The following is a 13,919-nucleotide window of genomic DNA, read 5'->3' as shown; positions in this document are numbered from 1 at the left end:
CCCCAACAGATCGCTTGTGACTTTCTGCCTCTTATGGGGCCCTAAAGAGTAAAAGAATAAAATGTGCAAAATTTGTTTTAATTTACACTTCGCGTTAATTAAATAAATAAACAGAAATGAAACTAATTCGATTTGAAATAAGAATATTGTAAATCGGATGAAAACAAAATATTATAGACTGTTGTGAACAGTAAATTCCATTTCGGAGCCACTTTGGCTTTCATTTGGATTTAGGTTTAACAAAAATGTACAAAACTTTACTTTAAGTAAATTGCAAACAATATTTTAGTGCTTGAGGTTCTGGTTTGTATTAGCCATTATTTTAGCAGTCGGAATTATTCAGAGAAAATCGCTGGAAAAAAATGAAGCGCTGTACAGTGTGTAACAATTTTGAGTAAGTATACTTACAAGTAACGAGGGCAAATCACAAGCATCAGTTTTTCCTAATAAAACCAGTGAAGCTAATCCGCAAAACGCATATCCTCCATGTGCCTCCATGCCAGGACATCCACCAAATCCACCTTCCCACGTTTGGCATTTCTGTATCCATTTTTCTGTCTCGCCAAACATTTCAGGTGTAAAGATATTTGTTAGTTTTGCAACCGCTACAGCACAGTATACTCCTCTTATGTCTGCTTCACCGCCAGAATGCATACTGAAACTGCCATCTTTGCGAAGCAAGGATGTAAGGAAACGAGCAAGTTCTCTCCTGTAAAAGTATACTTATAAAAAATGATACCCACAACCGCCATACGTTTGTAGTCATACGACACTAGGGTGAAGCGAAAAAGGAAAATGTTTAAATAGGCTTTGCGGAGAGAGGGCTCAAATATTGTCATTGCCCTCCAAAAGGAACTCCTCAAAAGGTTTTTTTTATGACCCAATATCTTCATTATAATGCAGTATTTGCACTTTACGCGGCATAAACGTAGAATTTAAATATATGTTCTGCTTATTTCAAATGGATCAAAAATCTTCGAAAATATTAAATGAAGGTACTAAGAGTTAAAATATTGTAAATTTTTATTGAATTGGCTACGTTTCAGTTGGACGGGGGGGGGGGGGGGGGGGGGGGGGGGGGGAAGCTTATTCTTCAATCATTTTATTGGAATTTAGAAGCGTTGTGAGAAATGAATGACATTTTTTCAGTCTCTTTGTGAATTCTAGACAGACGATTTTGCAAAAAATTGTTTGTTATAAGCGTCTTTATGTGTAAGTATATTACGTATCCTATACTATTTTATCTGATTTTTCCACATCTATATTGATCCACATAGCGACCGAATCACGAAAGGCTGGCCGAAAGTATAAAAAGGGCCAAATTATGTTAATCGGTGGTTTTGGGGGTCACTGAATACGAATCTGATTTAAAAAATTTATAAAACAAAATGGCGGATCCAATATGGCAGAAGCGTATGCTAAATAAATTAGGGGTTGTTTTGGAGGGTTGTGGAATATTATTGTGGGGTTGGAAACATAATATGGGATTTTTTTAAAGGTGGGGCTTTTGACTATTTTTCATTTGAAAATTTTGCGGATGTTGTACATGACGAAATTTTGGAATTGTTTCGTTAAAAGTGATACAGTTAAATGTCAAGGAATGGTCGAATATTATTGATGGTTTGGGAACAAAACATGGTCTTTTGAAGGTGACTTGTGCGACTATTTTCAAATAAACAATTTTATGTCTGTTTCACATCAACACACTTTGGAATTTTGGAATTTTGTGGTTGTTTCACATGGAAGCACTTTGGAATTGTTTCGTTAACTTGGATAAATCCGAATGACGTAAAATTTACAACAAGCGCTCACTCGAGGGAAATTACAGGTCGCGCCCAATGAAAGGATAAGAAAATGAGCCACTTTTGTCCAATTTACGGAGAATTGTGACATTTTTCAAATACCTTATCCGGCGAGAAACTACCTAATAAGCAAGAGGTATTACTGAATATTATTTGGATTGTCATAGTGAAACATTTAATGTTTATAATCCATCGAATGCAAATATTGGAGATAAAGTGGTAAGTAAAATGATTGAAATGTGGGAGGCTGCTGTTATACCAGTAGCAAGTAAATAAAGAATTCGTGAATTAATTGATCTTCTTGATGATAAGTACACGAAAGTGTTAAAGCGTAAGTTCTATATTGACAAATAGGAAGTAAAAGTAATTTATACGATGTTCAAAGATGTAAATATTAATGTATTATTTGAGATTGCTGACTGCTAATTTAAGGATATTGCAAAACTTCGTTACGAAAAATTTGATGAAAGTTCCTGTATTTGAAAGAAAATTTCTGAATGATCAAAGGACTATGCAGAAGATAACTATTGGAGAGACCGAGATCAAAACTAAAGAAACGCTGAGATCAAGAAAACTAAAAAAATTGGTGAGGGCTGAGAGGTTTAAAAAGCGTATTTTTGTCATCCAAAGTGAAGGTAAGGTTAGTGATAATATAGATGAAAAGACAGCTGACGAGAGAGTTAATGGCTCTATTGATGAAGTTCATGATCTAGACGTTTCTCTGTCTAGTTGGAGAATTCCAGATCCAGAATCATCGTCGAATTAAAATAAAATGTCTCTACATAAAGTTGAGGGCGCTTATTCCAGATATAATGTTTCCGATATAGGAGCTGCTGCCTTTGCAAACCTTTTATTATAAGATATCGAATTTATAGCATCTGAAGTTATGTTTTAAGTAATTGAAAGGAACAAAGTAAGAAGACAGAAAGAAAAGTTGAGTCAAATAATACAAGATGAGGATAGTTCAAATTTTGAGACTTTGAAAAGCTTATTTTCCTTTGGAAGAGAATATAAGACCTTGTTGATAGAAGTTGATGAGAAAAATATCAAAAGTTAAAGAACTATCAGGAAAGAGCATGTATTTCTTATTCAAGAGCACGATAATGAACATGTGGATCATGAAACTGTCGAAAAACCTAAGACAACATTAAACATTTACAATACAATTTTTTAACACCTGGATACCAATAAAATAAAACTGGATCAATTAGTTGCGATAGGTTGCGATGGGACAAACACAGAAAAACACAATGGGATTATTTGGCGCTTCGATATGAAATTGTAAAGAACACTTCAGTGGCTTGTGTGCCTAACTCATTGAAACTCTGGATGCTTCCACATCTAATGCAGAGACACCAACTGGACCTCTTGGACGTCAGATTCTGGTTTTCGAAAAACCAAAAGCTATTGTGAAAAAAGTAACCCAACAAAACGCTTATTTTGCCCCTCGAGAAAACATTCTAGTCTAAATGCTTCATTGCCTTGAAAGGTGTGCGCGTGAACTAGCTGATACCTGTATTCTAAAAGTAAGGGAAACATTGCAAGGATCACGTCGCAAATTTAAAATCTATAAAATAAACTTCGAAGCCAACAACTATACCGAAATGATTAATTGGGATGAATGGAAAAAGACAGAACCATCACTGCTGATGGGAATCCCTTCTAAAGATCTTCAAACTTTTGTAAAGGATTATTAACTAGGAGACGAATATCTTTTCAGCTATCTTTGCCATACACCCGCGGTTGAACGCTGTGTCAAACTAGAGACCGCAATTTCTTAACAAGTGTGTGGTCCTGAGAAGAGGAATGAATACATTCGCATCTTGCTGTGGGGATAGAAATCAAATTTATTTTTTCCACACGAAAAAGCAGTACAAATCAAAAGACACCTGAGGCTATGAATGCATGATTTTTATATTATTATGCTAAAAACTATTTTCAATTTTAAATAGAAGTGGTAAGTAGAATAAAAAATGCAAATTCATTTACACACGTAGGAAAAAAATAGCTGTAAATACATAGAGCACAAGATTTATCCCGTTCTACTATGCAAAATAATTTTAATATTGCGCATTTCCTTATACTGCCACCATCAACTTTATTGTCATATTTTCCCCTAAAGCTATGGTTGGAAGAATATCATTATCATTTGTCCCAACTCTTCTAAATAATAATAAAATCATTGAAAAATAAGCTCTATCCCCTGCCCCTACATAGCTTGGTCATTTTACCAAGATAAAACCATATTTCAACTTTTAGCACCTTTATTTACTATTTCCAATGATTTTTTAATAATCTGAACTAAGCAAAAAAATATATTTCAATGCCACTTTTATTACGCATAAAGTCCAAATTTTCGTTGGCATCCGACTGCAAGAAGATATTGGTTGATGGCAAAAACCTTTTGAGGGCTTCTTATTGGAGGGCAATGGAAAGTTTTTAGCCTCCCCCCACCCACCACAAAGCCTATCACAAAATTTTAATTTTTCGCTCCACCCTACAGGACACTAAAGTGCTTGAGTAAATGTTATAGAGCAATATTACATTCGTAAAAAGAGCCCTAATAAATGTTATCTATGACAATAACCCTGACCCCAGTAGAACCACGGGATCGCACCTATGATCACGTCTGATGACGATGAGATGGGTGACCACAAGGCAAAATGAAATCACAAAGAAGGGCTTACGATATTCACGTGTGCCTGGAGGAAACGAAGCGACCCAAGAATGATAGATTTCTGCATCTACCTCGCAAGTTCCTTGGCATGTTTTTGTCACGTACGCATGGTTTTGAGGTTATAAATCAGTGATAGTTACGCACCTCCAAGAGCGTCTTTGCAGACGCACATGTCCATTAGCAGGTTTTCTCAGCAGCCTGTTACACGTTTGTTTGAGTTAAAATCAGTGCTCTCGGTGATGCGAAACTATTACTGATTCGTAACCTCAAAGTTAAATCACGTGTCAAAAATATGCTAAGGCACTTGCGAGATGGATGCATATATCTATCAGTCTTGGGTTGCTCCCTGTCTTCAAGATACACGAGGGTTTCGTAGACCTCTCATTGTGTGTCAATAAGATGATCCGGGAAAAGTATCGTGCACCCTGAGGACACGGAGCAACCCAATGCATACCTTCTCCTGAATTTTTCGCTGAAGTGTCTTAAAATGTTGTTGACAGACGGAGTTGCTTTTCAGGTTATTGGCGTCAAGGCTATTCGATAACGAACAACGTTCGTTTCTCGAAGTCAAGGAGAACTGTGCCAGGCCTAGAGTGCTTGACAGAAACATTTGTCAAGGACGTAAAATACCAGTATATGCGACACTTCTCGTTTTCGACAATTCACTTTATTTCCCAAAGAGCCTTTGGCGGAGAGTTTTTAGCGCATATTTTTTTTTATCTGTTAATTGAAATCTACTTTATTTAAATAGTGTCGCATTGTGCCTTTGGATGTACGTCGCTATCACACGAGGTGGACAAATATGTTCTGGGTCGAAAGTCCTTTTACCTGCCTTTGAAACTTAACTACTGGACGAGAAAAAACCGCAAAATGTTGAGTTAAAGATAACATTCTTGTACATTAACTAGAGGTTTGCGACGACAAAATTTTGACCGGCGGCGGAGATTTGAGCAATTCTGATCGGTGGCGAGCGGTGCGCCGCCTTCTGTACTTCTCGGAGGCACCGGGGCGGCGCGCACTGAAATGAAATAAAAAAATTAGGTTCAAAATAACTTAAACCTGGAAGTTCTCAACCGATTAACAATTTTTTTTAGAAAAATTCAGCATTAAATTTTAAAGAGATTGATGTGGTTTGATATTTATTTATTTATTTTTTTGGTTTAAACTTGTATGTTAATGCAAAGAGTTAAGAAAAAGTAGATTTTTTCGTATTTCTTGTTTATCATCGTTAAAACATATTTTCCATGAGCTTCATTGCCAGTATGGGGGCAGTTGAAAGAAAAAATTATGACATTGTTAAGTTAATTTTTATAAACATATTAAATTAACAAATAGTCTACACCTATGTATATTATATAAACAAATGTCTAGTGTGGACATTTAAAGGCAGAAAGAAATCGTTTTTTCTCTTAATTTTCCTCAAATTATATCGCCAGTGATGTTTAATGATGGGAAATTATAATACGATATTTTTTATTAATTGTATAAAGAAATTATATAAAAAGAAATATAAAAGAAGTGTGAACATTTAAAGTCAGAAAGAAATCGTTTTTTCTTCTCATTTTAAACAAATTTTGTCACCACCGATGTGTAATGAGGGAAAATTATTATTCGATATTTTTTATTAAATTTATGAATAAATTATACAAAAAATCACAACTTAGGCATTTAACGATCGCAAAAATACATTTTTGCCCTAATTTTTAATAAATGATGTCGCCAGTTATGTTTATGAGTGAGTCTTATTTAAAATTAAGCTTATGACTTCAATTTTTTAAATAGAGAAGAAAAAACAGTAGAACGAAACACCATCATAAAAGCTGCAAAAAAGAGGATCCAGGAAGGTTTCTGGAGAGAAATGCGTTTGACAATAAACGAAACTAAGCATGGTGGAGGAACTTCTAACGATTGAAAATACAGCTCGACGATTTTTCCGGGATCATAAACTAACATCAAAGATTACAGGCGTTGATGCTCGTATAAGACAAAGACTAATAATTAATTTTCAAGTTCTTTCTTGTGGCCGTAAAATCAATGTTGTGAAATATGAATCGTACGCTATTGGAGCTCTACAGGCAGTTTTATATGCCATCATCTGTACATAAGATTCTCTTGCATGGTGCAAAGATCATCGAATGGTTTCTAATTCCTATTAGTTTATTATTGGAAGAAGGCCAAGAGGCACGGCATAAGGATTTCAAACGATTTCTTTAGTTTTCTACCCGGAAATACAGCCGACTAGCAACGAGTATGGATCTGATTCACAAATTATTGACCTCCTCTAACGCTTACTTAGCATATATAAAAAAAGACTGGAAGCATTTTGATAGTATTCTAGATCCTGAAGTTCTCGAGATCCTTACATACAATACCATTACATACCATATAATAACATTACTGGCAACATACTTTGAGGCTGGTTGCGAAAAAAACGAATGTTATTTTGAATCTCATTTTTTGATTTCATCCTACTGTGCGGCGTGACGGTCTAGTTTAGTATTATGTTAACATACAACTTGGAAAATATAAAAACATGTTGGAACAAAAGATCAAATATCATAAGTTATTTATTTAAATCCGTTAACTTTAAATCCTAATTTTTCGCCGTAATTTTTGCAACCAAGTAAAAGGATAATAAAAAGGAGGTGTTTCGGCTTCAATCTTGTGCAAAACTAAGAATCTTAAGGTTATGTTGTCCTGATTGGCCAATCAGGTATTTTGAAAAAAAAAACCGGGGAGAAGGAAAGCCAAATCGGTTTAGTATTATATCCATTGCCCCCATTGATGTTATTAGGGCGTTCTAAGTTCTTAATTCCTTCTTTATTTTTTCCTGGAAAAATATTGTGATTTTACGATGACGGCTGTTTTGTCAAATGAAATGCTATGTTCTGTTCCTTTATACGTTGGCTCAGCTCTCTCCCGGGTTCTCCAATATAAAGTTTGCCAAACGAGCAAGGGATTTTATATACTCTCGGATCACTGCAAGTTCAATTTTTTTCTTTAAGGCTGTTTAGAAGCTCTCCTATTTTCACAGGTAGTTTAAACATAATTTGGATGTTGTGTTTGTCGGCAATTATTCCTACTTGTTCTGTGACACCTTGGATTTAGGGTAGGGTGGTGGTCGTTTCTCTCTCTCTTTTTTTCGTAGGTTGTGTTGACTTGTCATTTTTTAAAGTATATTTTCTCATTGCTTTATCGCTTTCTTTGTTTGTGTTATCGTTCTGTATTTGTATTTGTTTAACGTTCTGCAATTCCTTCTTTAAGTTTTGTTTATCTGTTAAGAAGTCAGCTCTGTATACAGGGTTGGCCATATTCGACGAAAAGATTTCGCAACACTGTAACTTTTGACAGAGATGACAGATCAAGTAATGACGTAGCGCGTTTGAAGCATCAGTCTAAGGAGATTTTTGCCATGGAGCAGTACACTCCACGCGAACGCTCTCAGATTGTTGAAATTTACATTCAACAAAACAAGTTAATTGTGAAAACTCAACGTGCATGGAGTGTTCAGAAAACTGGCCCGTACGAGCGCAATATTTTCATCCGATCGCCTTGGTCGCTTTTTATTTGGACGCTTGAGATTAGTAAGTGCCTCACATGATGAAAATTTTTCATACAAACGATACAATATAATCGCAGAAGGCGCAGTTTTCACTTTATTTATTTTTCTCCATGCACGTTGAGTTTTCACAATTGACTTGTTTTGTTGAATGTAAATTTCTACAATCTGAGAGCGTTCGCGTGGAGTGTACTGCTCCATGGCAAAAATCTACTTAGACTGATGCTTCAAAGGCGCCACGTCATTACTCAATCTGTCATCTCTGTCAAAAGTTACAGTGTTGCCAAATCTTTTCGTCGAATATGGCCAACCTTGTACAAAGGAGTTCATACCGATTGTTTTAGAGATGAGTCGTGCTGGGAGGAGGTATGTAGGTATAATTTTGTATGGCTGTGCTTTCTGTAAACTTCATGCCCTAATGTGTTATCAGACCTTTTGTAAACTAGTACGTCCAAGAAAGACAGTTTTCCATTTTGTTCAATTTCCATGGTGAACTGGATATTAGGGTGTAATAGATGGATGAAATCGGAAAGTTTGTGTAGTTCATCTAGTAATTGTTTCCAAATGTGCAAAAGCGTCGTTAGCGTAACGGAACCAAAATTCCGTTTTAAGCTTGGATTGGCTAAAGATTTCAGTTTATAGATGTTTGTAATGATTTTGGCTATTACAGGTAAAATTGGAGATCCCATTGCTGCTTCTGAGGTTTTATCGAAGAATTAGATATCGAAATGCAAGTAAGTATTATTGAGACAGTGTTCCATCAAAGGTATGATATTCGAAGTGAAGTTTGCAAAGGATTTGATAGTATCAATTGTTGTATAATAAATGAAAGAAGTAAATATAAAACGTTGGCTTGGAAAATAATTAGTTTGCACTGCATCTGCTTCAAAATTTGTGAGAGATTTGCAGTCACTATTTAAACATAAAATTATGAATGAACAATTGTTATTATTCAATTCCAAGTATCACGGAATCCCCATATATTTAAAAAATATTCTAATTTTGTATTGAACAAAATTTGTTCTTACCTAGAAATACTGTCAATTTTTGTGAGGGTTATCGCCTGTGACAATTTGTATGAAATTTTAACAATTATAACGGTTATAAACAATTTTCTAGAAAATGCTAAGTTGCAGCCTTCTGGTAACGTACCATTACCCTCATCAGGCGTACAACATATGGATATAAAAGGGCATGATAATTATTATAAGCTATAACTTATATAATAGATATTTCTCATATTTAGAGCGCAAGTCCGTAAACTTACGTTCCCGAAAAGTTTTCTAACACTGAATACATATTCGCAACGTGATTACAAGCATGTAGCAATGCTAGTATTCAACAGACACGTTGACAGTATCTTAAAATAAATTTACTAATTTATTTATGATATTTGGCAGTAATATCATTGTATTAGAGCATGAAAGGTTATAATTGTTGTTTTACAATTTAAAAATATTTGTTTTTTCATAATTTTTCACTTTTTACATAAGACATAAAGGCTGTGATAGAAAGTCTAAAATCATAACTATGCGGGGTTGTAAGGATCGCAGTCAGTAATTTTGTTTATACTTTTGTCACGTTTTTTAAAAATAAAAACCATTTCTACAAAAAAAATTTTTTAAATAATTCGGTTCTTGACGCAATACTTCAAAGTTATCTCAATCGGTAAAATTACTACCAACATTGTCGTATTTAATTGGTTGCAAATGACTGTATGGTATTTGAGGTTCATATAATTATGATGCTCTATTCTTCTCATTCTTATAGGTTGTTTGATTTGTTCAACATAGGATTTACCACATTGGCATCTCAGTCTATGTATACTACGTTACATTGGCTTTAAATGTTTTTTTTTTCAAAATTTTCAATATTTAAAGCCAATCCGGAATACTGCTTTAATGTTGTAATAATTTAAGAACCGTTTTATATTTTCTAAAATGTCTCCATTGAAATTTATATAATTAATTTTCTTTTTATTCGCTCTTATCTGTTAATTATTATTATCTGGGTTTGTTTGCATTCTACTTTGCTAACATATTTTGTATATCTTTGTAATATGGTTTTCAACAAATTCTTTGAGATAAACATTATAGTAAAAGAGTTCTCGTAAAATGTTTAGATTTTTATCATGAAGAATTTTTTTCTCATAGTGTAATTGCAGAATATACTACCACGTTTTTTATTATTCCTATTTTATGTTCTATCGGATGGTTAGAATAAAAATATAAGAGTCCATCTTAATATGTGCTTTTTCAATACCAATTTATTTTTAAATTGCCATTATCATCTCTAAAATTTCAACATTCAAAAAATTAATTTTATTGTTCTTGTCAAGTTCATGTGTACATTAGAGTCGGGTGTGAGATGAATTAAATTTTTGAATAGTTTGATCAATTTTATAACTTGCGATGATCAAAAAAGAATCGTCTACGTATCTGTAATAAATTGGCATTTTGAATTTTAATTTGTTTAAAATTTTTACTTTTAAATCCTGCATTACGATATCAGCCAATATCCCTGAAATTGGAGAACCCATCGGGGTTCAATATGTTTGTTTATAAAAAGAGTTTTCAATCTAGAAAAATCTTACCTCCAGTAAAAATTGTATACCAACTTTAAATTTGTTTAATGGGATTTCTGTGTTTTTTTTTATATTGTTCCATCTTTTTTCAATTCCTTTAAGAACCAAATCTAAAGAAATGTTAGTGATATTTGATGAATCATCAGTTGAAAAAAACATGATATTCAGAATTTTGTTTTTAATTACTGATTATTTGAAGTATATTGCATTTTTGATAAAACATGTCGGTTTAAGTGAGGATTTAGAAAGAATTCTGTTTCGTGTCATGGCCAAAAAATAAGTAGGAGCGTTCATGCATGAAACTACAAGTACTAGTGGATAATTTATTTTGTGAATTTTTCGCAGCCCATAAATTCTAACAATGTTTGTATTTTCAGTTATTAAATCTGCTCGAATAATTTTTTCTCCATGATTACCTTTTGTTCTCCGCTCATGGATTAACTTCAATGTTTCTTTTTGTAATTCTTATAATTGAACCGTATCATTTTTTCATAAGTCTTTGTTATCATTGAGCATAAAATTCACCTCGTTTTTGTAATATTGAATTACTATCACTACTGTGACATGGGCTTTATTGGCACGTTTACCAATAGCTCTTTATTATTTGTAACAATACTTTGGTATTTTTTAACCCTGCAGCTATCGTCCTATCAACTGCAATATTTTTGATTTTTTATAAATAATTTTTCGTGATTGAAAGTTTGTTATGCCTGAATTCTTCATCTGATTCATCGGAAATTTTATGTAAGTGCTTTTATGTACTTAACGATTTTAAAAATTTCTACATGTTTTCCTGGTAAGTAATTCGTGGCTAAATTTTGCGCCTAATCTAAGAGTATCAATGACTGAATGATAAATTGTAGTATCTTAAAGATTTGTTAGCGAAGGATCAGTGTCAATCACATTATTATGCATATTATTATCTATTCTATGTTTAATTAATTTTATATTTTTATAATCTTGATTTTTCAAAATCAATGACAATATTTTTTAGGTTTTTTTTCTGAAATTAGATTCCTTAATTATATTCAAGAAAGTTCTTAATCATTATTCCCGGACGTAAAAAAGCCTAGATTTAACATCTGTCCATTAATTAAATATTAAATAAATTAATTCAAATCTTTGGTTAAAGCAATTAAGGTGACGGATGTAACAACTCGTTAAGCGCTCAAAACCACGTTAAAGTATAGTCCACTCGGGGCAATATATCGATAAAAAAAGCTGGCCAAAACGTAAAATAAAACATACCTTCGTATTCAATTTGACGCGGCCGACAAATTTTTCATTCGACAATTATCACTCAAGATAAAAAAAAGTAATATGCTTGTTTTTGTATCATAACAAATTAATTCTGAACGAAAACTATGCTTTTGTTACTATGTCACAAAGCAGAACTTACTTAATCTCACTTACTTACTTACTTATTTACGCTTACAATAATTTAAAGCATTTTCATGGAAGAACACATATGTTTCAACATAAATTATAATGTGGGGTATTTGTTAACGTAACATCTGTATTTTAATGAAAACATTCAAACAATCAAATTATTTGAATTGTGGGAGTACTCCTGCGTTCATTTAGGATGATTTTAATAATATGCGAACCGTTATTATAGAATTAATAATGTGGTGGTAAAGAAATTCGATTTTTTCATACTTTGAGTAAAGATGTTATAAAAAAATCAATTAAAATGTAAATAGATTATACCTAAGTGCGTCTTAGACCTCCGCACACTTTAATTTAAAAAATTGAAAATCGCGACCGAATTGAAGGCTGTAGGTTTTGCTGAATGAAAAAAGGAGCTTTCTCCTGCGCTACGATGTATCTGGCTATTCAGGACTGTCGTTTATAGCTTAACAGCGTCTGGGCATACTTTCCACTAAACTTTCGGCCATAGTGCAGAGTAAGGATGTCCAAACGTCACGCACGTGTCGAGCCAGCTGTTTGATGTTGAAGACATGCTTTCCGCGACGCTTACGCTTCATTGTACAATGTACACCACACATTTTCTATGTGATTTGCATCTGGGGATTTTGATAGCCAGTTCAAGACTTCACAAGGCGGCTGAGGTGCCACTGTCTTCCTGAAGTATCCATTCTCTATTTCTTTGTCCAAACCATTTCTCTGTAGACTTGAACGGATGCATAACCCTACGTTAGACGAATGGTAGACCGTTTACAGATCACTTACGTGGTGTACGAACCCATACCTAAAACGATATCACATCTGTGCTCCTCTATCCGTAGATGACAGATCTCAAACGGCGTTGAATCGTCTTCAGCTTTATTGACAAAACTTTTTGAGCTCGCCGCAAATTATAGGTGGGGCTTATACTGCTTCATCCACTTCCTTACAAAATCCTTTAACTTTCTCATAACGCGCAGCCGCTGTGAAAGTCTTTTTGGGTCATTTGGGCACAATACGTCTTTCCCTTGCCTCGAAACAAATAATACTGGACCAGAACTTACGATGCATCTTAGACTAACCTGGCCTGAGACCCATAACATAGATAATTTCTCACATTCTTTGATTTTGGTTGTTTTGATTTACTGTTTACGTTCTTTTGCCTTTGATTGGTTGTCGTTGTATTCCCTCCTTACTTGACCTCAATACTTTTACAACTGAGGTTTTATCTGTACAAGAGAAAATTGAAATGATTCTCATTCATGGAGAAAGTGGCAGGAATATCGAGCATGCAGTCACTGCTTATGCTCAACATTTTCCGCTTCTTTTTACCGGGCGGTCAACAAATTCATCACTGACGGAAGTCTACAACTGAAAGAAAGGAATCGTCGAAAAATTGTTAATGGAGTTAATAATGAAATTGCGATATTAGCCGCAACCGATCATGGCCCCCATGTTAGTACTTGACAGCTAAGCCGTGACACCGGAATGTCTCAAAACAGTGTCTTGAGGGTATTAAAACATAACACAGGCCCAAAAAAAAAACAAAAGTGTCTGTGCAATTGACCAGACCTATATATTCTTATGTATTTTTCGACGCTGAATCCGAATTTGCAATAAAAAAGTAGGGTGCAGCTACTTTTTTAGGGGGTTTTGCTCGAAAAACCTCATTTTTTACGGTTTTTTATGGTTTTTTTTTAAATAAAAAAAAAAATAAATAAAAATTTTATTTTTTTGACTTCAGAATCGAATCCTACGAGAAAAAATACATCGAAAACCATGTTTTGATTTTTTTTTACAAAAATTTCAACCCACCATACGGCCATGAAAAGGCAGAAAATCGCGAAAAGTGAAAATTTGCTTCAAATTTGATTAAAATGACATTAAAAT

At 33.8% G+C, this 13,919-nt stretch overlaps 1 protein-coding gene across 1 annotated transcript in view; it reads right to left on the bottom strand.

Annotated features, from left to right (window-relative positions):
* The window catches only part of LOC117171152 (protein farnesyltransferase subunit beta), a 114,894-nt gene that overhangs the window by 70,562 nt on the left and 30,413 nt on the right, over positions 1-13,919 (bottom strand). The window contains exon 4 of the mRNA XM_033358205.1: positions 409-709. Within this exon, the coding sequence (XP_033214096.1) occupies positions 409-709 (301 nt within the window). The remainder of the gene's footprint in view (positions 1-408; positions 710-13,919) is intronic.

The sequence above is a fragment of the Belonocnema kinseyi genome, chromosome 4 (assembly GCF_010883055.1).
Source record: "Belonocnema kinseyi isolate 2016_QV_RU_SX_M_011 chromosome 4, B_treatae_v1, whole genome shotgun sequence".
NCBI classification, from domain to species: domain Eukaryota; kingdom Metazoa; phylum Arthropoda; class Insecta; order Hymenoptera; family Cynipidae; genus Belonocnema; species Belonocnema kinseyi.
This window is presented reverse-complemented; position numbering and strand designations above follow the sequence as displayed.